At 39.2% G+C, this 24,954-nt stretch overlaps 3 protein-coding genes across 6 annotated transcripts; 1 reads left to right on the top strand and 2 right to left on the bottom strand.

Annotated features, from left to right (window-relative positions):
* Positions 1 to 1,564: 1,564 nt before the first annotated feature.
* LOC113661533 (zona pellucida sperm-binding protein 4-like) lies at positions 1,565 to 4,677 on the bottom strand. Its single transcript, XM_027175834.2, has 11 exons — positions 4,367 to 4,677; positions 4,165 to 4,268; positions 3,888 to 4,086; positions 3,455 to 3,577; positions 3,201 to 3,373; positions 3,015 to 3,112; positions 2,782 to 2,921; positions 2,478 to 2,655; positions 2,184 to 2,325; positions 2,029 to 2,100; positions 1,565 to 1,807 (listed from the first exon to the last, which is right to left on the bottom strand). The coding sequence occupies exons 1-11, from the start codon at positions 4,626 to 4,628 to the stop codon at positions 1,802 to 1,804; spliced, it is 1,497 nt and encodes a 498-aa protein (XP_027031635.2). The 5' UTR covers positions 4,629 to 4,677; the 3' UTR covers positions 1,565 to 1,801.
* Positions 4,678 to 5,277: 600 nt separating this feature from the next.
* Positions 5,278 to 17,242, top strand: ints8 (integrator complex subunit 8). 2 transcript variants are annotated; one of them, XM_027175814.2, is made up of 28 exons: positions 5,278 to 5,431; positions 7,510 to 7,645; positions 8,292 to 8,466; positions 9,190 to 9,330; positions 9,847 to 9,918; positions 10,067 to 10,118; positions 10,575 to 10,757; positions 11,000 to 11,107; positions 11,241 to 11,396; positions 12,149 to 12,249; positions 12,509 to 12,650; positions 12,728 to 12,798; positions 12,892 to 13,067; positions 13,174 to 13,304; positions 13,455 to 13,565; positions 13,747 to 13,942; positions 14,047 to 14,168; positions 14,398 to 14,582; positions 14,822 to 14,855; positions 14,950 to 15,009; positions 15,097 to 15,158; positions 15,318 to 15,436; positions 15,532 to 15,635; positions 16,174 to 16,224; positions 16,305 to 16,378; positions 16,492 to 16,556; positions 16,768 to 16,811; positions 17,035 to 17,242. In XM_027175814.2, exons 2-28 carry the CDS (start codon positions 7,516 to 7,518, stop codon positions 17,149 to 17,151), a joined length of 2,982 nt encoding a protein of 993 aa, XP_027031615.2. In that variant the 5' UTR covers positions 5,278 to 5,431; positions 7,510 to 7,515; the 3' UTR covers positions 17,152 to 17,242. The 2 variants fall into 2 exon arrangements, with proteins under 2 accessions (XP_027031615.2, XP_027031614.2); XM_027175813.2 differs by lacking the exon at positions 5,278 to 5,431 and adding an exon at positions 5,529 to 6,490.
* Positions 17,243 to 17,854: 612 nt separating this feature from the next.
* LOC113661537 (G1/S-specific cyclin-E2-like) lies at positions 17,855 to 24,869 on the bottom strand. 3 transcript variants are annotated; one of them, XM_047807840.1, is made up of 12 exons: positions 24,751 to 24,869; positions 22,178 to 22,233; positions 22,016 to 22,091; positions 21,879 to 21,929; positions 21,004 to 21,137; positions 20,318 to 20,453; positions 19,749 to 19,895; positions 19,564 to 19,659; positions 19,315 to 19,449; positions 19,117 to 19,228; positions 18,582 to 18,739; positions 17,855 to 18,087 (listed from the first exon to the last, which is right to left on the bottom strand). In XM_047807840.1, exons 2-12 carry the CDS (start codon positions 22,189 to 22,191, stop codon positions 17,998 to 18,000), a joined length of 1,149 nt encoding a protein of 382 aa, XP_047663796.1. In that variant the 5' UTR covers positions 22,192 to 22,233; positions 24,751 to 24,869; the 3' UTR covers positions 17,855 to 17,997. The 3 variants fall into 3 exon arrangements, with proteins under 3 accessions (XP_047663796.1, XP_027031643.1, XP_027031642.1); XM_027175842.2 differs by lacking the exon at positions 24,751 to 24,869 and adding an exon at positions 23,033 to 23,431 and having other exon boundaries at positions 22,016 to 22,088; XM_027175841.2 differs by lacking the exon at positions 24,751 to 24,869 and adding an exon at positions 23,033 to 23,430.
* Positions 24,870 to 24,954: the final 85 nt, after the last annotated feature.

The following is a 24,954-nucleotide window of genomic DNA, read 5'->3' as shown; positions in this document are numbered from 1 at the left end:
TATTTTTGCAAGGACGTCGCGAGAGTTCTTGTTTTTCTTGATTGATTTTGCATGACATGCTCTTTTTGGGGGTTTTCATTTGTTACTTTTAATTTGGCAATTTCTCTTAGAATTTGTTGGCTGATTGACCACAATAAAGTCATTCTCATCCAGGTCTGATGAGTTTTCTCAGTATTTTTGTAGTAATTATAGAGTTAACAGTTAAGTTTAACTAAAACAGTCTTTAGTAACCAAAAAGTCTAAGTGTGGAGATCACCCTGCGATGTGTCGACTTGGAGACCGGCTCTGAGTTCCGACACAACGACTGACAGTTTTTCTTTCAGGTTGCTACACAATAGTACAGGTACAAACAGATAATACTTCCTTTACCTTAGGTCTTTAACCTAAGTCATAGTTTAATATAACATTTAAAAAACTCAACATTCCATCTCATTTAAGTGAATCTGAGCTTTAGGAAAAACTCAACCAGTTTGCATCAACCAGAAATAGTCCAAGCAGCCTTTGGTTATACTTATTTACCATATTTTGTTATTTACCAAAAACACCTGAGCAATAAACTTGGAAGTGATTTAAAGTAAGTTTGCTATTATTTAACTATAGAGCACCGAAGTGAACATCATGGTACACATTATCCAAGCACAACCTGTTCTGATTTCATCTGTCTGGTGCCGGAGCTGGCAGCCAAGTATGGCGCAGAAACAGCAACCTTGGGCTATTCAATTGGTGAACTCAGTCTTCAAGTAGCCTAGAGTAAAAAAAAAAAAAAAAAAAAAAATCTATAGAAACCTAAAAAATGCCATTGAAATTATTTTACCCATTTGAATGTAGTAAATAAGAATACTTTGGCATATAACAATGCACTGATGTTTTACAGTTTCAAAATATGAAAAATGTTCAAATGTATGAAAAAGCTTCCTTGGGTATCTTATAAGCAACAACATATGGGCTCATGTGTCACATATATTGCAAACCATACAATCTAAATAATGCTGGGTTGAGTCCATTGGGTAGGACTTTGGGGTGTTTGAAAATTATCTTGAGCTTTAAAAAAAAAATAAAACAAACACACCCCTGACACTCTTGAACTGATAAGTGATTTCATGCTGCCACCTGGTTAGATAATTGCAAAGAACATGTAAAGTGCACATTTACTCAAAGAAAATGTTTGTCCCCAACATTGGATATTCTCAAACCAGCTGACAATCTAGCCAGTGAGTCTGTGCTTAGAAGGTAAGCATCCTAATGAAGTGCAAGATTACAAAAAACTTTTTTGGCAAGTCATACCTTGTATTTGACTTTTTAAATTGGGAGAATCATTTACAATAACCAATGATTTAGACTAACATTTTGCAAAGGCAGGCTATAGTTGAAGGGGAAAGGGATTGCTCCCTGCTTCCTCCACTTTTTTTTTTTTTAAATTAAGAGATGGGATGAATTTCCAGATTATCCAAGTTAGATAAAGAGGATTGCATCAATTACTGTAGTTAGGAATAAGCTTAAGTCTTACAAACATTCCAATATGAAATCCACATTTTATATATATATACACACACAGACACATCCATCAGTTTGATTCTTTTAATGTTTTCCATCAAACAAACCACATGAAAGACAAATTGGTTAAATCTAGGCTGTCTTCCAACAGGAGTAAGCCAAACTAACTGAAAGCTTTACCAAACTGTACAAAGTGATCCAGATAAGGTCAAGTAAAAAGGCTTACACAAGGAGTTTTAAAAGTGAACCTTTAATACTATATATATAGAAAGAGCAATCAGTGTCCACTTCTCCTGCAAGGACGCCATTATGCCTAGAAAGAAGAAAAAGTATTAGGATTCATGTACACAATCACAAAACAATTGCTTGGTCATATCTACTGCATTCATAACTGGGCCAGAGGCTAGATTAGAAACCTTCAGCATGTCTTCTTGCAGTTAGGAATAGACAAGGCAGTTTTAATTTTAGCTTCTAGTTTGTTACAGCAAGCCAATTTAAATCAAACCCTGATACTTTAAAGGAATTAAAGTGTACCTTTCCATCAAAGCAGGTCTTGCGACATGGAGTTGGAGGCATGCACACTTCAGTGGAGCACATAAAGTAAATCTGTGAGAGAAGGAAAAAATAAAAAAAATAAGTGCACAAGTCAACAAATCAGTCTATTAAAAGAAACCTAAAAGATACTGCACCTCCTCATTGATGTATTTTTGAGTGGTCACATTCATGAATTGGAAGGCATTCACTACAAAGCGGCGCTGGTGAGGAGTCTCCATCATTTCCAGTACACGGAGGAATGAAGACTGGCCAGAGGAAAGCTCAGGGTTGGGGCATCTGCAAGGGGAAAAAAAAAAAAACCATGATAGTATAATTTGAACTTGAATTTTGTTAAATAATCACACTTGCACTCAAGACCTGCTCATTTTATTCCTCATTCACTCAAGACATTTGAATAAAATTGATCATGTCCTGCCTGAACAACTTACCCTTCATAGAGCAGAACCAAGGCATTTGTTCCAGAGCGTGTGTATGCCACACAGTAGTTTATCAACAGCGCAGCCTCAGGTTTTGGAGACTTCAGCTGCACTTCCAGGTACAATGGTTTACCCAGGAGAGCATTTAAGGGCACATGACTACTCTTAAAGAATGAAGAAAAGGTCTCATCTGAAGATAGGATGAGGAAATTAGTTAGCCAGTATATTACACCTTGCAATCTTATACATGCTTACACAAGCAATTTGTCCCATAAAAGACCATTTAAGCAATTACACATCACAAGAGAACCCATACCAGTTGCAATCCTGAGCTGAACACCATATAGTCCACCAGCCCGAACAGAGGATGGCACACTTGGGCTAACCACCATGTAACCAGCAGATGCCCTCATCATTGTTGGACTGACCTTCGAGTACCGACATTCAACCATCACCCTAAAGGATACAGAATAAAAAAAAAAAAAAGTTAACAAGCTAAACCATTTCAAAAGAGTTGGGGGGACCAAACAAAAAAAAACAAAAACATGCCTGACAAGGTGATCTCTGGTGATGACACCATACTTCAGGTTAAGTACTCTGATAGCTGTTCGCACCTCAGCCATGTAAACAGTGGTATCACCAATATTCTGAATTGGGAAAGAATAACTCAAATTGGCATTTTACAAAATAATCAGAAATTGGTATAAAAAAAAAAAAACAACAACAAACACTCACATAGGTCTTTGTCCCACATTCAGAGACACCAAACTTAAAGGTGGCAAAATCATTGGTAGCAAGGATAGGTTTACAGGGGGTCTTGGCTGCCACTTGCAAACTTGTGGGGCTCACAGGGATCATGGTGATGTTAGCGTAAATAGTAAACACAAACTGCCCATCAGCTGTACATTCTTAGAACACAAGGGAGGGAGGACATGTAAAACCAGGTAAACAACAATTGTCAGGTAATGTGGATACACACAGCCACTTACGGTCCATTGGGTAGTAACAGTAGGAAGTGGTCACATCCATGCAGCATCCTTTGTTCATGCACTCAACAGCTGTGGTGTCAGCAGGACCACAGGGCAGTCTTTGGCTAGTAGGAATGTCACAGCCTGTATGGTTGACAGATGACATTTCAATTGCATCCATACTGATGCAGCAAAACAGGTAACCTTACACATTGTGCCAATCTCCTCGACTTGTAAACTAAATTGTGCAAGAATATAAACTAGCAAGATGCGTAAAGATTAAGCCAAGTTGCCAAAAAACCAACACGACATTGACATTTGGAAGCTACAGCAAATTAGCCTGGCTAGTTACAGTACATTTGAGTACTTGATTTGAATCAAGTAAAAACCACCTACAGCCAGTACCAGCACTAGAAGCCATTTAGCAACAGCAGTATAGGCATTACTTGCTTACCTCCTCTTGTATAGTTCTCAGGCAGTCTTCGATTTGGGGTTATGGCCGGCATTGGAGCTGGTGGACAGTCAGCTTTGTTATCAGAACGAGGGACTCTGACTTTCTGAAATGCCATGTCAGTATTGACATCACAGGACACCGTAGCAATTTCAGCAGGGTCCATGTTAACATAGAGCAGTCGCAGAACATATCTGCCCTCCTGGAGACATTAATTCATGGGAAATTACACGAAATTGCTCAAGAAACCCCCCCCCCCCCCAAAAAAACTAATGCCTACCTCAATAGTGACATGACAGCTAGAGAAGCTGACACTGAGAACAGCATTCCCCTGTTCCTTTATCAGAGAGTAGCCACATACTTTAGTTGCCCCTAGAACTGGGTCTAAAGATCAGAAAAAAAAAACAAAAAAACCCATGAGCAACATACACAGCCCATAAAGGACAAGAAAGAATAAAGCCTCTTGCTTTAAATATACATACCCAAAACCGTCACTTCAGATAGAGCATTTGTGGGCATAACTACTTTAACAGTATCTTTTCCACAAAACACAGAATACTTCTGGTGCTGTCTGAGCCAGTCTTCCTGACTGGGGACTGCAGCCTGCACAGATACAGCTCCTTCAATAAAGTGTTCATCGGCTTGGAAAACATGATCAGCAATCTTGAAGCCATCCACAAAAGTTTGCACAATGAACAACTCAAAACAGCCTAATAGCAACACTAAGCTTGGTTTCACTGCCATGTTCCAACTACTCCAAGCACCATGACCTGACACTCTGCGTGTGCTGCTCTTATTTAAGCAGGCCAGGTGACTCACTCTGATTGTGTTCACCTGTCACAAATTAGGTCCAATCCCTAATTGATGAGGATGAAGCTTGAAACTCTATTTCCCATAGGCCAAACAATGTAATTCACACCTGGTTTGTTGTGCTCATATTTAGCATTGAATTTCTTTGTCATGTCACACTTCACAGTAGTGTTTAATAACTCATATGAAAGGAGACAGCAAGGGTTTTAAGATTATGTAGTTTTTCATAAGCATTAAAATATATTTTTTTGAACATTACATTATTTCTTCTTCCCAGTGCCCAACAAATTGCCTAACAGTGTTATGCAGGATCTATTGATCTATTTATCCATCCATCCATCGATCCATTCATACATTCATTCATCCTTCCATCCATCCATCCATCCATTCATCCATCCATCCATCCATCCATCCATCCATTCATCCATCCATTCATCCATCCATCCATCCATCCATCCATCTTTCCATCCATCCATCCATCCATCCATCTTTCCATCCATCCATCAATCCATCCACCCATTCATCTATCATTTCTTTGACGTTGGCGGAATACTCCGATGCACAAGGTGGCGCTGTGAAGGATTAGTCATGTTTTAAACTATCATTGTTGTATTGGGGAAATACAATAGAGGGAGATGCCGTGAACAAAGTGATTTTAGCAACATTTCATTTGACTTTTTTATGTATTTTTTTAAATAATCCTTATTAAAATTCTTCCTTCACAGAGCGTAAATCCGGTGAGTTGGTAATGTTGTTGATGTTTGTAGCTCCTTGTTGTTTAGCTGATGTTACAGTGTATAAAGATGTTCGTTCTGCAGCTGCTTTTCACTTCAACACAGTGCTCTCAGGAACACGGACTGCTTTACTAGTCCTCTGGAACACGGACTGCTTTACTAGTCCTCAGGAACACTGACTGCTTTACTAGTCCTCAGGAACACTGACTGCTTTACTAGTTCTCAGGAACACTGACTGCTTTACTAGTCCTCAGGAACACGGACTGCTTTACTAGTTCTCAGGAACACTGACTGCTTTACTAGTCCTCAGGAACACGGACTGCTTTACTAGTCCTCAGGAACACTGACTGCTTTACTAGTCCTCAGGAACACTGACTGCTTTACTAGTTCTCAGGAACACGGACTGCTTTACTAGTCCTCAGGAACACGGACTGCTTTACTAGTTCTCAGGAACACGGACTGCTTTACTAGTCCTCAGGAACACTGACTGCTTTACTAGTCCTCAGGAACACTGACTGCTTTACTAGTCCTCAGGAACACGGACTGCTTTACTAGTCCTCAGGAACACTGACTGCTTTACTAGTCCTCAGGAACACTGACTGCTTTACTAGTTCTCAGGAACACTGACTGCTTTACTAGTTCTCAGGAACACTGACTGCTTTACTAGTTCTCAGGAACACTGACTGCTTTACTAGTTCTCAGGAACACTGACTGCTTTACTAGTTCTCAGGAACACGGACTGCTTTACTAGTTCTCAGGAACACGGACTGCTTTACTAGTCCTCAGGAACACTGACTGCTTTACTAGTCCTCAGGAACACTGACTGCTTTACTAGTTCTCTGGAACACTGACTGCTTTACTAGTTCTCAGGAACACGGACTGCTTTACTAGTTCTCAGGAACACGGACTGCTTTACTAGTTCTCAGGAACACTGACTGCTTTACTAGTTCTCAGGAACACTGACTGCTTTACTAGTTCTCAGGAACACTGACTGCTTTACTAGTCCTCAGGAACACGGACTGCTTTACTAGTTCTCTGGTGGTCACAATGGTTAAGCTTAAAGTAAGGTTTTTATTTGGAACTGAAGTGTGTGTGTGTGTCTCCCTGTGTGTGTGTGTCTCCCTGTGTGTGTGTGTGTCTCCCTGTGTGTGTGTGTGTCTCCCTGTGTGTGTGTGTGTCTCCCTGTGTGTGTGTGTGTGTCTCCCTGTGTGTGTGTGTGTGTCTCCCTGTGTGTGTGTGTGTGTGTCTCCCTGTGTGTGTGTGTGTGTGTCTCCCTGTCTGTGTGTGTGTGTCTCCCTCCCTGTCTGTGTGAGTGTGTCTCCCTGTCTGTGTGTGTGTGTCTCCCTGTCTGTGTCTGTGTGTGTCTCCCTGTCTGTGTCTGTGTGTGTGTCTCCCTGTCTGTGTCTGTGTGTGTGTCTCCCTGTCTGTGTCTGTGTGTGTCTCCCTGTGTGTGTGTGTCTCCCTGTGTGTGTGTGTCTCCCTGTGTGTGTGTGTCTGTCTCCCTGTGTGTGTGTGTCTGTCTCCCTGTGTGTGTGTGTCTGTCTCCCTGTGTGTGTGTGTCTGTCTCCCTGTGTGTGTGTGTCTGTCTCCCTGTGTGTGTGTGTCTGTCTCCCTGTGTGTGTGTGTCTCCCCGTGTGTGTGTGTCCCCGTGTGTGTGTGTCTGTGTCCGTGTCCCCGTGTCCCCGTGTGTGTGTGTCTGTGTCCGTGTCCCTGTGTGTGTGTGTCTGTGTCCGTGTCCCCGTGTGTGTGTGTCTGTGTCCGTGTCCCCGTGTCCCCGTGTGTGTGTCTGTGTCCGTGTCCCCGTGTCCCCGTGTGTGTGTGTCCGTGTCCGTGTCCCCGTGTGTGGGTCTGTGTCCCCGTGTGTGTGTGTGTGTCCGTGTCCCCGTGTGTGTGGTATCTTGGTAGAACCAAATGTCCCCACAAGGGTTTTGACACTGAGATTTGTAGACTTTTAGTTACTGAGATTAAGACTAGGGTTAGAATTAGGTACTCCATTAATTAGCTGCATGAATTCTAGTAATAGTATTCATACGTGTTAGACTTAATGTGTGTGTGTGTGTGTGTGTGTGTGTGTTTTTCAGGTGAAGATGAGTGCCGAGGCGGCAGACAGGGAGGCAGTAAGTGGCAGTCGACCCACTACACCACCACAGACCTCCTGGTTCGAGTTTCTGCTTGATCCATCCTTACTTGAGCAGCACTTTAAAAAAAACTGTCCAGGTCACTATATCTTTTTTGTTTCCTTTTTATTAGCTGTGCTTACGTATATCCATGTATTTAGGTATAAAGTTATTCTCTGTATCACATCGGTTGCTTTACACAATGTCAGCCACCATCTATCTCCTCCGCTGGAAAGAGAATATGTGAAATGTGTCATGTGAATGTGTCATTTCTCACCAGATATTATTGGGCTTATGGATCATTTGTTGCAGTGGATCAGTTAGAGCACATAACTGTGGCTCAGGGCACCTGTTAGTTTATGTGCAGAGTGAAATCGACGCTTTTGGTTTGGAGCAAGGTGTAAAGTATAAATTATTAGACAATTATTTTGTACATCATATCCAACATTTATTTTGGAATATCATATTTCTGTAGTGCTACTTTTCTGTTCTGTTCAGTTTGCACCTTGTGATTCAGTTAAGCAGTTTGTATTTATAAATGATGTTACCTGCGACTCTATTTTGTAAATTCGGTTTGATTTTGAGTTGAATTACTTTTTTATTTGAACTGTTCTATACCTACAAAGTGACACCTTTAATATGTGAAGTGCTTTTTTTTCTTCTTTATTAAATACATTGTGATTTTTATTACTCTGTCATTTTATGCATTAGCAGGATTACTTTGTCTTTTTCCATGCTGCCTACAGACCCTCCTCCTGTTCAGCTGGTTATTCAGTTCCTGGAGCAAGCCTCCAAGCCTTCTGTGAACGAGCAGAACCAAGTCCAACCCCCTGCAGACAACCGGCGCAATCGCACGCTCAAACTCCTCGCTCTCAAAGTGGCAGCACATCTTCGGTGGGACCTGGATGTGCTCGAGAAAAGGTGAGGGGTCTTAAGCATGTGACAATACAAACACTTGTATACTAGCAGTTATAATGTGGAGACATATTACACAATACACTGTACAGCATAAATGCAGGAAATCCAACACAACCCAGTAAAAACACTTTCAACAGTCTGAATTTATGGGAGATTTCTTTTAATGTTTCAAGTTTAGAAAGACTAAAACATGGCTCCATAATAAGTATGTGAGCACCTTTCTAATCTGTGGGATTTTAGGGTGTGTTTTCCAAATGTAATTTTAGTCAATAAGACTAAGCAGATAAAATGGCAATCAGGGTCCATGGTGAACAGACGAAAGTGAACGGAACTGTATAAGTAGTCACCTTGAGGCCGGCAGATCCAGAACATTTGGCAAGAAATTATTGGTCTTTTATTGGTACTTTTATTCCTTATTAATGACAAATGACGTTGTGACACTAAACAGTCTAAGAAATCGGTACTATTTTCACTGCATGTCTAACAGCAAGTAGTCACCCAATGCCAATTCAGAAGCTCCTTAGTTACGCCTGTCACATCTCACTAAAACCGAAGGCTAAATATGGTTTACATTATAAGCTTGAATTTTGTGTAGCTGACTTAGAGATCTGTGGTGTTAAAGTAGCTCTGCTTGCACAACCTGGGCTTCAAGACTAAAGTGTTTTGTTTGTAAAGCTGTAACGTCATCTTCTCTTAATTCGGAGTGTATTGTGTGTCTGTCTTCAGCTTGACCATTCCTGTGCTGAACATGTTACTGAATGAGCTGCTGTGTGCCAGTAAAGTCCCTCCTGGTGTCAAACATGTAGACTTGGATCTGTCCACACTACCTCCCACTACTGCTATGGCAGTTCTAATATACAACCGCTGGTAAGTCTGTGTGTGTGTCTGTGTGTCTGTCTGTGTGTGTGTGTCTGTCTGTGTGTGTGTCTGTCTGTGTGTGTGTCTGTCTGTGTGTGTGTCTGTCTGTGTGTGTGTCTGTCTGTGTGTGTGTCTGTCTGTGTGTGTGTCTGTCTGTGTGTGTGTGTCTGTCTGTCTGTCTGTGTCTGTCTGTGTGTGTGTGTGTGTCTGTTTGTGTGTGTGTCTGTCTGTCTGTCTGTGTGTCTGTCTGTCTGTCTGTCTGTGTGTCTGTCTGTCTGTCTGTCTGTCTGTCTGTCTGTGTGTCTGTCTGTCTGTCTGTGTGTGCCTGTCTGTGTGTATGTAGGAGTTCATAAGGATCCAGCCTTATATCATACTCTGCATTATCAGTTGATCCTAGTGTGAAGGTTAAATATCTGTACCACCAAACAATATTAGATATATAAGAATGTGTACAATTGAAATGTATATTATTGTTAGACAAAGATGTTTCACTATAAAACCACATGCTGTTACTTTCATTAAAAGGGCCATGCGTACAATAGTGCTGAGCAGTTTTCCTGAGAAGCAGGCAAAGCCAGGACCCCACCAGCTAAACATGTACGTATGTTACATCTAGCTCAAATCCTTCACCTAATTGGACTGTAATGTTTTTAATCAAGGCTTTTTTTCTGACTGAGGAAAATCTAGATTTGGTGGTTTACCCTTAAACCAGACTTTCTTTCCTATTTGTGTTTTATTTGGCCAGGATGAGTCTGGTTCAGCAAGAGAAGGAACTGACTGAGAACATACTGAGTGTGGTAAGACATGAACACTTATTCTCACCGACACTTCCTCTACATCGTTCAGCAGATTATTTTGTCTAGTATGGTTTACAGGAAAGAAATTAGTTTACATTTAATTAATAGTGGTCGGTTAATTACAAAGCATGTTTTAAAAAAAAAAAGTGGAATAAAGTGGTACATAAAGTCAAACAGAATAGAAGATTAAGCTTAAGATTAATTAGATTAAGATTGTACCACAGCTCTTTTGGTATTTTCTAAGAGAGGGAATAAACTTTTCTTTCTTTTGGGAGTTCCTCCCAACACCCTTGTCTTATTAATTCTTGAAACATTTTTATAATGCTAGCATATTGTACGCTTTACCCTTTAATTTTTGCTACTACTTGATGAAGGTAATGCAGAATACAGTTGCATATCTTAATCTTTAACATTAATGAATCTTTTTTTTTTTTTTTTTTTTGCTGTACTCGACAGCTGAAGGAGCAGGCCGCAGACTCCATAAGAGTGCTGGAGGGAGCTCTGAACATTAAGAAGGATTTTTATGTCCACACTTTGCGGACTCTGGACTTGTTGGCTGCTGATGCTAGCACAACCAACGGAGAGACGGAATCATCCACGGCTGGCCTTAGGATTAGTGCTGATGAGCTCCACTGTCAGGTAGAATAGACATGTCACTTTAATACATCAGCATGCCCCCTGTATGTATGGGAGGATAAGTTCTGTTTCTGGATTTTTCTACTTCATTTTATCAGATCACTGTCAGCCAGGGTTAACTAAAACCGTGGTAAGTGAAATGGCAGAAATGCGGGGTTTACTGAAATCGGTGACTGGCAGGAACCAGGCATTTGTAAATGTCCTCATGGTATTGATAAGTTTATTGTGATTTGTCTGATTTGCAGGTGCATTATGATTTAGGAGGAATTTACTTCCAGCAAGGCTGTTCTGACCCTTCAGCCTACGTGAAGGCTCAGGAGCACTTCCGCAAAACGAGGGAATTGTTGGCAAAGGTAGACAAAATGAATACACTGTGCTTTCCATTGATTGCAGCAATGTTTGTGTAGTGTGCAGTTTTGAAACGAAAGTCGGTGATTATCCACAAACAAACCATAACCTTTCTTAAACGTACGTGTTGGTTTGCAGCTAAACCCAGATCCGCTGCACTGTCATCTAGATGAGAGGCGGCTGGCCGGCTACTGGATGGCATGTAGAACGGTGACTGGCTCTTCAGACTCCTGCGACAGCCAACTCACCCCTTATTGTCTCATCAACAACTTAATTAAGACTCACAACTATCAGGTCAGGACTAACTCTGGTCCAGTCACCATGTCATTCTTGTAACTCTTAAGAGGTGAAGCAGCTTAAGAAGTTCATAGTATGTCAATTAATTATATACAACCTCATGGAAACAATCTGCTAAATGCAAATGCTCCATAATATGTAATCTTAATGATCTTAATAAATGGCGAACAGAATCCACTTAAATCTGGAGCTACACATTAAATCATTCATTATTGAACACGATATTCACTTTGACATACTATTATAACAGAAGGCTTCACTGTCCAATGATATAGTTTCGTATTTACAAAAACAAGCTCAGTAACCCAAGTTTAATTGTGTACTTTGAATGTTTTATCTTATTTCAGATGGATTCATATGGGAATTTCTGCCGGTAGCTTAAGCAGTTGCCAGGTTCACACGATCCAGCATTAATGTGGTCAAAGCAACATAGGCCAATATATTTATATCAAGTTTCAGCAATCAGTCTGAATAGCTCAGTTGGACATGGACTATATTGTATTTGATCATTTTTTTTTTTTTTTTGTCCTGCCAACTTAAACATTTTATACCTTGAGGTATCACGAATGTGAATATAGGACGCATGTTGTGTTGTGATGTTGATCGTTTACTTCACAGTAGCAATATTGTACTTTATCTGTCATGCATTCTTCAATCGCCCAATGTTTGAGTTCAGTTTTTTTTTTGTGATCTTTGTTAATTATTTTCTATGATAGAGTTTTCTATTTTAAACAATGTATTCGTTACAGGCATTGATAGAAGCTTTCATCAAAGACAACATAACACACAACCTGCCCAACAGCTTTAGACACTCCATTCAGCTGGAGCTGCTGCACAAGGTTCAACAAGGGTGAGGCACACCAGTTATACAACATGATCCCATGTCAGCATTTCTTTTAGTGACCGATTCGGAATTATAAAACTTTTTATATCGTTGGGATTCTGATTGGTAAAAAAAAGGTGTTTGGTTTTTCTATAACAGTTGCTTTGATGCTGTTTCCACATGCAAGGCATGTGCTTGTTCTAATACACTATTGTTTGTAGAGTAGTAACTCGTTTAGAGACAATAAATGTTGGAGAAAATAAATGAATAACACGTATGTAAACAGGGACACGACGCTGGAGGAGGTGGGCTATAAGCTGTGTGTGTGTAATGCTGTACGTGACGCTCTGGAAGGTCAAGTGCTCAGTGTCCGCTTCCACCAGCTGTTGCTCAAACCCAGCAAACGCACCATCAGCTTCCTCCTGGAGGTACAGAGGAGAAAACCTATTACTGACTACCGCTTTATCTCCTTCATAATTTAAGCTTTCTAATGTCTTTCTTGAAGGTATGTACGAGGTCACTGGATAAGGAGCATACCTCGGAGATATCCAAAAGGAAAATGGCTCTTTTTCTTAAGTGAGTACTCCTATTAGGGTCTGTGTCTTACTGACATGGATTGATTGTTTTTTACTGAAATGTCATGTGGACTTACCACAAATGTTTACACAGGAATCTTTGTGAGAGGTTAGAGGAGGTTCCTCTGGCCTACATGGTTTCGTCCCATAAGCTCTTCATGGAGCTGCTTTCAGATGAGGAAAAGAAAACCCTGCTGGATCAGATGAGGAGACGATCTGCTACAGTCAACCTCAGCGCCAAGCCGCTGCCCTCTTTCTATGACATCCCAGGTATGTTAGGTGCTGGGGCCTACGGTCGATTTTATGTTATGATAAAAGTGATCGTTATTCACAGAGCATTATGTATATTTATTTACTTATTTGTACCAATTCGTAGCCTCTGCTAGTGTGAATATTGGTCAGCTGGAGCAGCAGCTCATTCTCTCACTGGATGCACGTCAGATCAGACAGATCCTCATCGAGCTCCATGGCATGGCCGAACGCTCCTTCTGGAGAGTAAATGGCAAGGTCAGAAGTATAAAAGTTTACATTGTGTTCGTGGGACATTTCACCATAAAATACCTGCAACCATTCATTTGATAATTGTTGGTTTAGCCTCTATCGATGTTGATAAATGCTGCTGCATTGGTTCTACTTGGTTTTCTACTTTGTCTCTAGTGGGAAGTTCCTACAGACTACATAAATGTCATCCTCGCCATTAAGGATAACCTCACACGGGACCTCCTGTACATTCTTATGGCCAAAGGACTTCACTGTGTCAATATAAAGGTTTGAAATTTATCATTGTGTCATTAGTATCAGAAATCAGGACTTTATGCAAAGCTGTATTTTAAATGTAAGACTTTACAGATGTATGCTGATCTCTAACATCAGTAAAAAAATCATGGTTTTCTGAAATTATTATGGTAAGTATGATGTCATGTGTACACGGAGAATGCATTTGTTGCAGGACTTTGTTCATGCTCGGCAGCTCTTCTCAGCTTGCCTGGAGCTGGTGACTGAATTCTCACCTAAGCTGCGGCAGGTCATGTTGAACGAGATGCTGCTGCTAGAGGTGCGAGCACACGAGGCCGAGGGCGGGATGGAAAGACCCCCTCCAGACCTGGTGAGCAGGGTCCGAGGCTACCTCGAGATGAGAATCCACGGTAAGAGAAACATAATTATATCTTAATATCTCATGTTAGTGCACTTCATAGAAGTTACAATAACGTAGTGGTACGTGATGGCACTTTGTTGTTATTTCTTTCAGATATTCCGCTCAGACAGGTCATCGGGGAAGAGTGTGTGGCATTCATGTTAAACTGGAGAGAGAATGAATATCTCACGTTACAGGTGCCTCAGTCGTTGGTGAACAGCAACCCATACATTAGGGTGAGAATATAATGGTGCTGTTTTATCTGCTTAGTTATTTGGAGGAAAATGGCTTCCTATTTGTTTGCTTGTAATATCATTTATTTCAAATTTGCATTTTTAACACTAACTATCTACATCAATCATTAAAGTCTGATTTTAAGATGCTAATATCTAAAATGATTGGTCAACTTATCAGTGTTGTTACTAAGCATGGCATTTCTGGATTGGACATTTTTTGTGTGTGTAGCTGGGGCAGCTTCTAGCCTCTACCTGTAAAGAGCTCCCAGGTCCTAAAGAGAGTCGGCGGACTGCTAAAGAACTGTGGGAGGTGGTTGTGCAAATCTGCAGCGTGTCCAGTCAGCACAAACGGACCAGCGACGGACGAGTCAGCCTCATCAAACAGAGAGATTCCTCACTCGGCATACTGACCAGGTGAGGCATACAGTCAGCAAGACCTGGTTAAGTAGGCGCTCCCATTCTGGTGTTTTATGCAACATTTTATGCATCATACTGTGTTACATGGTCAGCTGACTGGATAAATGCACGAATTAGCAGGTTTACGGAAAAAAAGAAATGCAAGTGGAAGTGTTTCTGTTCAGTTGTAAAACTGTTTAAGTAATGTTGAATCTTTCTTTTTTCTCTCTCTTCCTATTGCATTTGCTTGCTCTCAGGAGTAAATTCATCACATTTGTCAAAAAACTGCGGGTGAGTTCGTATATTATCCTATTCTAACGCTTTCAAAAATGTTGTTTATTTTTTTAAGAAATGTAACACTACTAATTATCATGGTTTCCTACAGGAGCCTTTGGTCCTGACCACACTCATCTCTTTATTTGTGAGACTGCACAGTATTGTAAGGGTAAGTATAAACACCTGAATTTTTTTATATAAATGTCCAGTTCACCTTAATATAAACTGTATTGTAATGATTTTTTCTTATTTAAAGGATGACCTTGTGAATGAAGTGACTGCAGAACACCTGTCCATATGGCCTTCCTCCCTGGCAAAGTAAGAGTCCTACGCCTGCTGACCTTTTTCTATATATTTGAAAAGAGCTATGCAGAATGAAGATCTGTTTAAGAGCATTAGGTGCAGTAAGAGTCAGGATGGTGTATTCTAATCAAAGAAGCATGCCTGGCTGATGATATTGTGACGCACGTCTTCCAGTATACAGTCTGTTGATGTGGAGGCTGTAGCAGTAACCGTGAAGGAGCTTGTAACCTACGCTCTCATCCTCAACCCCAACAACCAGGCCTGGCTCATCACCCAAGCCGACATATACTTTGGCAAGTGTCGCTGTATAAAATCACTTGGGATCTCTGCCTATTAATATTTATAATACTGTATAAAATACTAGTCTTTTTTTGTTCTCTCTGAGCAGTGACGAACCAGTACTCTGCTGCCATGCACTACTACCTACAGGCGGGTATGGTGTGCTCGGATTTCTTCACCAAACCCGTCCCTCCCGACGTCTACACTGACCAGGTACAACCAGATGCTATTACAGTTCATCATTACACAGTTTGTTTTTTTTTTAGCTTGGTTTTAACAGAGACCTCTGATGTCAAGGACTTCCTCAGATTATGCAATGTGGTATGCTGTTACAGGACGATAATCAACACTGAGTGTGTGATTGTGCCCTGTGTAATGAGCTCAGAGATCCCCATACCACCTGAATGTTGATCATTTTCCTGCAACAGCATGTAACAGTGTTTTATTCCTCTTAAACCATTACTGATTACTTTTTCCTTTCCCATTTTTCTCTGCAATTTGGTCACCAGATTGGAACTCGTCATATTTTTATCCGTTTATAGTTGTGGAACATCCCCAAAGCAAGTTATTGTTATCACTTGTCTTCCTTTGGTAGCCTTTATTTTTACATTTTCAAAATTGGTCACAACTGAGAAGTGCAATATAAAAGAATGTGTTTTGCAGCTGGATTTCTGTCACAATTCTAGCTGTTAGGATTTTAGAGGGTCTTTATTTTGTTTTTGTTTTTTTACACTCTGCAATGTTTTAACAGGTTCTGAAGAGAATGATCAAGTGTTGTTCCTTGCTAAACTGTCATACTCAGGTAAGGCAGCACACACTGTGGTACTCGGTTAAAGATTTTTAAAAGCCGGAAATGATGTAACGATGCAGTCGGTTCCTTAGGTCGCGGTTCTCTGCCAGTTTCTGAGGGAAGTCGACTATATGACTGCATTCAAAGCTCTCCAGGAACAAAACAGGTATAAAGCCAAACATTAGTTTTGTACTGTTAGATTATTCATGCAGTATACAATCCAAATATATGGATAATATACTTTATATATAATTTATTTGTTGCTTTTTTTTACTTAAGCCACGATTCCATGGATTCATTTTACGATTACATCTGGGACGTGACCATCCTGGAGTATTTGACCCGTATCCTTTCAGAAACTTGTCCTTGTGTTTAGCCGCTATGTGAGGACCAAATCACTGTAAAATCATTTTATTAAAAAAATTAAGTGTATTAAAGTGAAATCTGTTGCTTAATAAGTTAAAGTAATACAAAAATAATCAGAAGTCAATGTCCAGGCAAAAACCAATGTTTCTCTCTTAATGAATTACTTCAGTCTTAACTCGAACATTACAGATATTCATCACAAACGGGGTGAGACTGAAAGAAGACAAGTTGCTGTGAGTATCATAAATTCATTTCACAATCTTTCCCCCCCTGCAAAACAGGGCTGTTTTATTAAATCTGACTATTTTAGTTTGAGCATACTCTAGACTTCATATCATAAACTGCTTCTGTAGCAATTTTAATTGATTGCATAAAATACTTATTTTTGCTTTATAAATTCATAATATATGATACAGATCTACTGAGCACAAGTTAAACTGATATCAATTCAAACAGATCAAAGCTATCGGACAGACGGAGCTCAACTCCAGCAACCCGGAGGAGGTTTTGCAGCTCGCTGCTCAGAAGAGAAAGAAGAAATTCCTTCAGGCCATGGCAAAACTTTACTTTTAAAGTAAATTCACAGAGAAAAAAAAACAACAACAACCAAAAACAATTATGTACATTATTTTTTTGAAACAACAAAAATAAATACATTCATTTATTCCAGTATTCTGTAGATTTCCTTTACACATATATACACACACACACTTGATCTATGATCAAAATATATCCATATTCACACACACTTATTTAAAAAAATTAATTACATCAAGAACTTTGTTACCAGATGCTGTTTAACCTTCTGCTAATTTGGACTTTGGGGTAAGAATCATAAATAATTTTCAATAGCATTAGTCATGCTGAAATAGATTCATTCTGTACAATACTGCACGTATGACTGACAGAAATAATAATAATAATATTCACAGGTATCCAATCAAACTTAAACATAATATTTTTAACCATTTGAAACGGTTCTTTTACAGTACCATTTACAGGTCATTTTTAGTTACATAGCATGGAATATTGCACATTATATGTGGATATAAACAGCGGTAATGAACCAGCGTTAGATTTAGAGCCAAAATCTTCCAGGGTCACGTTGTTTACAAATATATGTGAGTTATGCTTCATAAGTAATAAAACATCTATTTACAAATCATACTGAACAGTGATAGTAATAAAATCCCTGAGGACATGCTTTGCTGAGGCTCTTTTTTCTTTCAGATTTGAAATTAGACGAAATGCAGTTCATGGAATTTTTTTTTTTAACTTTTCTTTTTAAATATCAACCTTCCTATTCACATTATACAATATATTAATCTCCCAGCTGCTCTGTAAATGAAGCCTTGTACAGTAGCTTTAAGCTGTAGGGAAGAGAGAAGCATTGGGTCTGCATACTGCAGCACTGATCCCTCAGTGTGTGCTGGGTTTCTCGGCACTGCTCGGTGGTGTAGGGGGAAAGACGCCGCTTGTGGAAATAGTGTGTTTTTGCTGGGCTTCGTTCTATTAAAAACAAAAGTGCATTGTTACAATAAATGTCTCAATTGTGTTATATAAACAGGGTGATATGAATGGAAGCTGATGAGTAGAATTTTGTAGCTTTTAAACTTTTTCTTATCTAAATATTTAAAAAGTAAAACTACTTTTTTGGTATTAAATAAAGTTTTTTTTTATTTTATAAGCAACATGACTGTCATCACTTAAAGCCATATATATATATATATATATATATATATATATATATATATATATATATATATATATATATATATATATATATATATATATATATACACATATATACACATACACACATACATACACACACACACACGGAATTGTCTTAAATGACAATTTTATAAATTAACATGAAATAAATCACCACCATTACGTTTCTAGTTATACACAAGCAGAATGAAATTCTTCTCTTACCCCAGGGTTAAAGTACAAACCTACTGCTAAAATAACCAGTTTGTCTATTTTCCCCTGTAACTCACCAGCATGGACAGGTAGCTGATGTGGGTCTGAATGTTGTGTCGGTCCTCACAAGACACTTTAGCAAAATCTTTAAGCTTTGGGCTCTCATAACCCATCATGGTCTCTATAAAAGGAGCCATCCAGTTCACACAGCTCTTTACTGCCTCCCAGCTCAAACCTGCACCAAGAAGAAAAAGGGCAGGGGAAAAAAAAAAAAAAAAAAAGGTATAAAGTAACTCTAATTACTTTTCTATAAATACATGTCATGTATTACTGTGAACATTCTGTGCGACACAAAAGTGAAACATGGGAAAGGAAGTCCGAAGGCAAAACGATCGTGTACTACAGAAACTGTAATGGGAGTCTTATTTATACAACAGAAAGTGTTTGGATCAGTTTGACTTTTTTGAAACAGATTATGGTTTCATAGGGAAAAACCCTGTGGGGTTGATATGTTGAGTACCACCTAAGCTTCAGTTTATGCAACTCTGGAAATTCCACCGATTAAAAAAATAATAATAAAAAAGAAAGCACTTGAAATCTATTTGTTTTTACCTGAGACTGTCTGCACAACTTCAAAAGATATGAAGTGGCAAAAGGCAGCTGCAGCCAGCACCCCGTATTTAAACTCCAGTGAGTGGATATCTAGGATGCACAAATCTAAAAGCTGAGAGAAAAGCAACAGTTATATAAATTGTTATAAATGTTAAAGAATGAAGTAAACACGCCGTCTTCCAAGTGCTCTGTTCATACCTGTGTAATCTGTATGTACGTCTCTTGAGAAAACTGTGGCACGAGCAGATTAGTGAAATCGTACACCGAGGCCATCTGTATGTAAAGCTTCATCCACGAAACGACAGTTTCGGGATACAAGTCCCAGTTTAATGCCTGTTCAAGACGTGAACATGAAATGCATAAATTTGACAGGACACTTTTCACAGAAATCCAGTATTGTTATTGTACAAATAGGCTGATGAACGAGAATAAGCTCAGCACACATACTTTTAACATGATAAGCTCCATCTGTAGTATCTCCGCTTCGAGACATGCACCGTCTGTGACGTAGGCCAACTCCTTGAGTTTGGGTGGATAAATTTCCTGAAAGAACATGCATTGTTTAGACTTTATTCCTCTCCTTAAAACAGAGAGAACTTATCATGTTACGTATTCTCTGGCATGGTCTTTACCTCGATTTTGGAAGCGATGAAGAGCGCAGTGATGCCGATGAGCTGAAGCCGCTCCTTTTCCGTGTTGTCTTGGGTAAGCATGAACCGGTCAAAGAAGTCCTGTGCGAGGTAGAATGTCTGTCTGTGAAGCAGATAAGCCTCACATACCTAAAGGGAGGCAAAAATTGCACGTCATTGTATGTGGCATGTACACAAGTGCGCGGTGATGTAATTTTCAACCCTGGTCTAATAAACTGCTTTAACAGACTCAGATAGCTTGTTATGTATATACACACATATATAGCATGAGGGACCAGCCCCGTAAAAACAAAATAGAACAGGATATAGAAGAATAGAACAGGAGGTTGGGGTCAGAGTGCAGAGGCAGCTATGATACAGCACCCCTGGAGCAGGGAGGGTTGTGGGCCTTGCTCAAGGGCCTAGCAGTGACCGCTTGGCCCTTGAGCTGGGCCTTGAACCCCGATCCTCCGATCAACATCATTTATTTATGAGAAAGAAATGCAAGTCCAGAACTGCCAATGGAAACTGAAGGCTCAACAAAATATGTGAAATATTTATAGTATGTTTACCTCCATAAGCCAGTCGAGTAGAACTGCTCTCATCTTGGGCTGGAGCCTCGGATGCCTCTCCAAACAGGTATTACTGTGCTTATACTTAATCTCCTTGCTCAACATCTTAACCCACACATCCTCTGAACTTCCCCAGCTACAAGAGCAAAAGAAAGAAAATTAACTGTTAGAGCAAATGCACAAAATACAGCAATAAAGATTTATTTATTTATTTTATGTGCATTTTTATTGACCACATTTTTAAACTGTATCTGGTTGAACCGTATCTCTGTTCTGGTTTTCTAGCCTACAGCTGACTTGTGATTGGAGAAATTTGGTTGAATGATCATTAAAGAAAGATTAACAGCATGCTGCAACCGCAAAAAAATAAAAAAATAAAAAAAATTTAGAGGTTAATAAGCCTATTATCATGCACTTATGTAATCAAACTTTGGGTCTTGATAAGCTTTCTGGAGCGTTTGCATGCAAATTACACACAACTGTTCTTCAAACCGTTTTAATCATCTCGACAGTTTAGGCAGTTTGTCATGGTGACATCACAGCAGATCACTTTAGTCTAAAGTCAACCAACAAGAACATTAGTTCTGTCTAGACTGAGACATGGTTTGAGACTCGGATTGTGACACTTTCTACCCACACCGGTGTCATATCCATGATGTAAACCAAGATGTAGTGTAAGGGCTGACCTGAGTCGGGGAAAAGGAGATGGTCTAGAACAGTGAAACAAGCCTGGCTGATCAAATGTATCTTGATTTCCATCCATAGGGGTTTCAATTATGACTTCACCATTGCATGTTCCCTCTTGAGCCCACTTGAGGTTCTGTAATGATAAAGAGATAGATAAGAGTAACGATCAAAATGTAGAAAATATGAAGCACATAAAAAAAAAAAAAATCAATTCAATTCAATTCTAGAGCACTTTTAACAATTTCCCATTGTCACAAAGCAGCTTTACAGAGGTATGGAAACAGAAGAGAGAGAAAAATAAATAAATAGAGAATAATAATAATAATAATTATAGGAAATAAGGGATGAAAAAATATATATACAGTTAAAAAGTTTCAAATTAATTTTAAAAAGATTAACTTAAAATTTATGATACTATATATCAATCCCTAATTTGCAAGCCGAAGGTGACGGCGGCAAGGAAAATCTCCCTGAGATGATTTGAGGAAGAATCCTTGAGAGGAACCAGGCTCAGAAGGGAACCCATCCTCATTTGGGAGACACTCTAAAGTAAATAGTGTAAATGTAAGTAATGTCCTTATAATAGTGATTAAAATAGAGCTCCTGAGGAACCAACGGGTCACTGTAAACTCGGAATTCAGCGCAGATCCGATTGCTGATAAAGACCAGACCAGACAACTGACTGACAACATTGGTTCAAAAGGAGGCACGACAGTCTCTGAGCGGCTTCATACACAACAATCCCATAAGACACTGGCTGACCATGCAGATCAATCCCTGGCAAGGTGACCACCAGGCGACAAATAACAAATAACTAACCAGATTGTCTGATCACAGTTGTGGTTTTATTCCAAATTGAGATTTTGGAACATACCTGAGTTTCACCATTTATCATTTTGGTCAGGGCTTTCTTCCTGTTGCATTGCTGTAAACACGAATAAGTTGTTTAAGAGCAACAATCAATAACTCAATATAACTAAAGTAAATTAAAGTATTAAACAGTGTACAAACCTCCTTTTTACTTTTTGCTCTCTTATCTTGTCTCTTGTGGGTGGCTCCATTTTTGTTTCTAGCTTGAAGGCGTCTACTACAAAGCAGGAAGGTGGAGAGATTCAGACACACATACTGTAGCATATTACACAGCATTAACAAGCTTTACAAGCCTTTTCTTACCTCCGTCTGGGCATTATGCTGTATATCAGGGTGTAATGATGTTGATTCTGGGGTTGCTGAAAGAAAGAAAGAGTGAAAAACATTCATTTTAATCCAAACTCAGACTAATAAAGTTCATTAGCTGGATGAAGTCAAGTTAGCTTTAGGGAACAATAGCAAGAGACACATTAGCATCTAAACTTAACATTTACACTTTTGTAATGAAATAACCCACATTATTAGTGAGTTGTGCGATATGTGAACATCTTCGTGGTATTTTCTGACCACTTTAAAGTGAGTATGAGAAATAGTTTAGTAATTTATTTTGCTGTTTTGAAAGTTAGTACGCGCCAAAATGAAGCCGGTGGCGCAAATAAAGCGGGACCACAGGAAGCGGTTTATATTATTAAATATACATTAAATATACAAACGTGCTCCATAGGAGATCTAAAGTATGGCTGTAAAAATGCATTAAAAAACACTTTAAGTGCTTATTTATTATAAGTATGCATTAGTTTCCCACCGCCTATTCATATCGTCCCTCCAAATCTTCAGCAGGCTTATTTAGCTGCATTACTTTCACGATTTAAACTTTAAACCAACTTTTTTTTTTTCTTATTTAACATTATGGTTATTCACACATATATAAAAATAAATGTGCATGTTTTTATTTTGCAATCCGGGCACAAAAACACTACAATATTAGTTCCGAATTGTAGCTCGTTAGCTTAGTAGCTAAATTAGCATGTTCGTGCTAAATACTGATACGAAACCTTTTACATTCTCAGCAAACACGCGTTTAAAGACATTTAGCAGAAATATAAAGTGTAAATATTTTATAGTGTTAGCTTGATGGTGCATAATTAGACTTCCTACCTTTTGGTGCAGTTTGACGTGTAGTGAACAACTCGCGCCGGCGCCAAGACTTTATATACAGGGAGGCACTTTGTCTCTACTGCGCATGCGCATGTCCGGTCCCGCGACAATATTTACATTTTATCAGGCCCACGCGCACACATGAGACCACGTGACTAAGCGTTCTGGTTTACAGCATGCGTTAAGTGATAACTTGTTCTGACTTAAATTCTTCAGACAAATTCTAACATCATTATTTACACAACACTCCTTTAAACAATGCGAAAGTTTTTGAATTTTTTTATCTCATATATTCGACATCCGATCAAATACAAAATACAACTATAATATTAACTATAACTATACTATACTGTAATAAAAACGTAAATATATATTCACGTACGCGTTGCTAAAACTTATCTGCTGTCGTTTCCGTATTAGGAGGAGTTAAAGTAACAGAGAACACGTGGGTGAGGTTTTCAGTGCACGAGCCAATGATTAGAGAACAAGAGGCGTGGTTTTGATCTGCTTTGACCAATGAAATTGCGATACGCTATGGACACGTGCTTTTTGTGGGGAATGTAAACAAACACTGGAGTCATTCGAGCTCCATGTGGAAGAAGTTAGCGATAGAAAACATGGAAATGAGGCCAAAAACAGATTTTATTTTATCGTAATGTCGACCCCCCCCCCTTTTTTTTCTTGGTTCTTTCCACAAGCCACCAGACTCCTTAATAACTGAACTGAGCTGTTCTGAGCACAACACACCACACGCACTGTATGGACTGCACAGACCTACACCAAATACACACACTTCCAGTATACATCCATAAAACTGTTTATGCTGTTTTGCACACTGTTTTTGCTCTTCGCACATGCTGTCTCACATTTCGGTCGTTTGCTGTTTTGCACAATCCTTTACAAAACCTCATGTAACTGCTGCTATAACACTGTTAATTCCAGTATTACTGCACACGCAATATTGTTTAAACATACAGTATATACACCGGTCTGCGCTGTTTCTATTTATTGTCTTTTTCTGTATTGTCTTGTAGTTTTTGTTTGCACTGTCTTTTGTCCTGCATTGTCTTGTCTGAGCAAGAGTTTGTCTTGTTCTGCACCGTTTGCACCAGGTTGCACCACAGTTGCACTTTATGTGGCTAGGACTAACTTACTAAGTCCTTAGCCCTGTCATTGTTTTATGTAGCACCCTGGTACTGCAACAGCTATATATGTTTGATATGACAATAAAGTCTCTCTCTCTCTCTCTCTCTCTCTCTCTCTCTCTCTCTCTCTCTCTCTCTCTCTCTCTCTCTGCGCAGGTGTGAGTGAGTGGGCGGAGCGTCGTGTGAGTTGTATAGGCGATTTGTATACATGATTGTAAAAGATAACGCTGAATTTCCGCATACACGTCGTCCCAAACTTGTATGTTGCCACCATACAAGTTTGTATGGTGACAACATACAACATGATGAGGTTGCATCAACTTCATTGTAACTTTTAAGCATTAAATCCTCTAAATACAAGGTTTTATATATATATATATATATATATATATATATATATATATATATATATATATATATATATATATATATATATATTGTTTGAAAGCTTAGACTCTCATGATTCCATTAATCCCACACACAAAGCATAATATTATTTATAGCAGTCATAAAAATCTAATCAAGTTGGTAGTCACCTGAACTAGGCGGCGCTAGTTCGATTTCTTTACTTACATATAAATTCTTCACTGGGGTAATATTTTCCAAAACAAATAATTTTCATATATCCCCAAGAGTCAAACGAAATGTAATATACAAGCCTTTTAATACAAAACGCTTTGCTCGCCTCACAATAATTACGTTTCTGACCGAAAACTGTAAACAGTAGTTCACTTCCGTCCATTCTTTCGCCTCTCACTTCTCATTGGAGGCTTATAA

The sequence above is a fragment of the Tachysurus fulvidraco genome, chromosome 24 (assembly GCF_022655615.1).
Source record: "Tachysurus fulvidraco isolate hzauxx_2018 chromosome 24, HZAU_PFXX_2.0, whole genome shotgun sequence".
NCBI classification, from domain to species: Eukaryota; Metazoa; Chordata; class Actinopteri; order Siluriformes; family Bagridae; genus Tachysurus; species Tachysurus fulvidraco.
The sequence above is the reverse complement of the archived record's forward strand: the minus strand, read 5'-3'. Positions and strand labels throughout refer to the sequence as shown.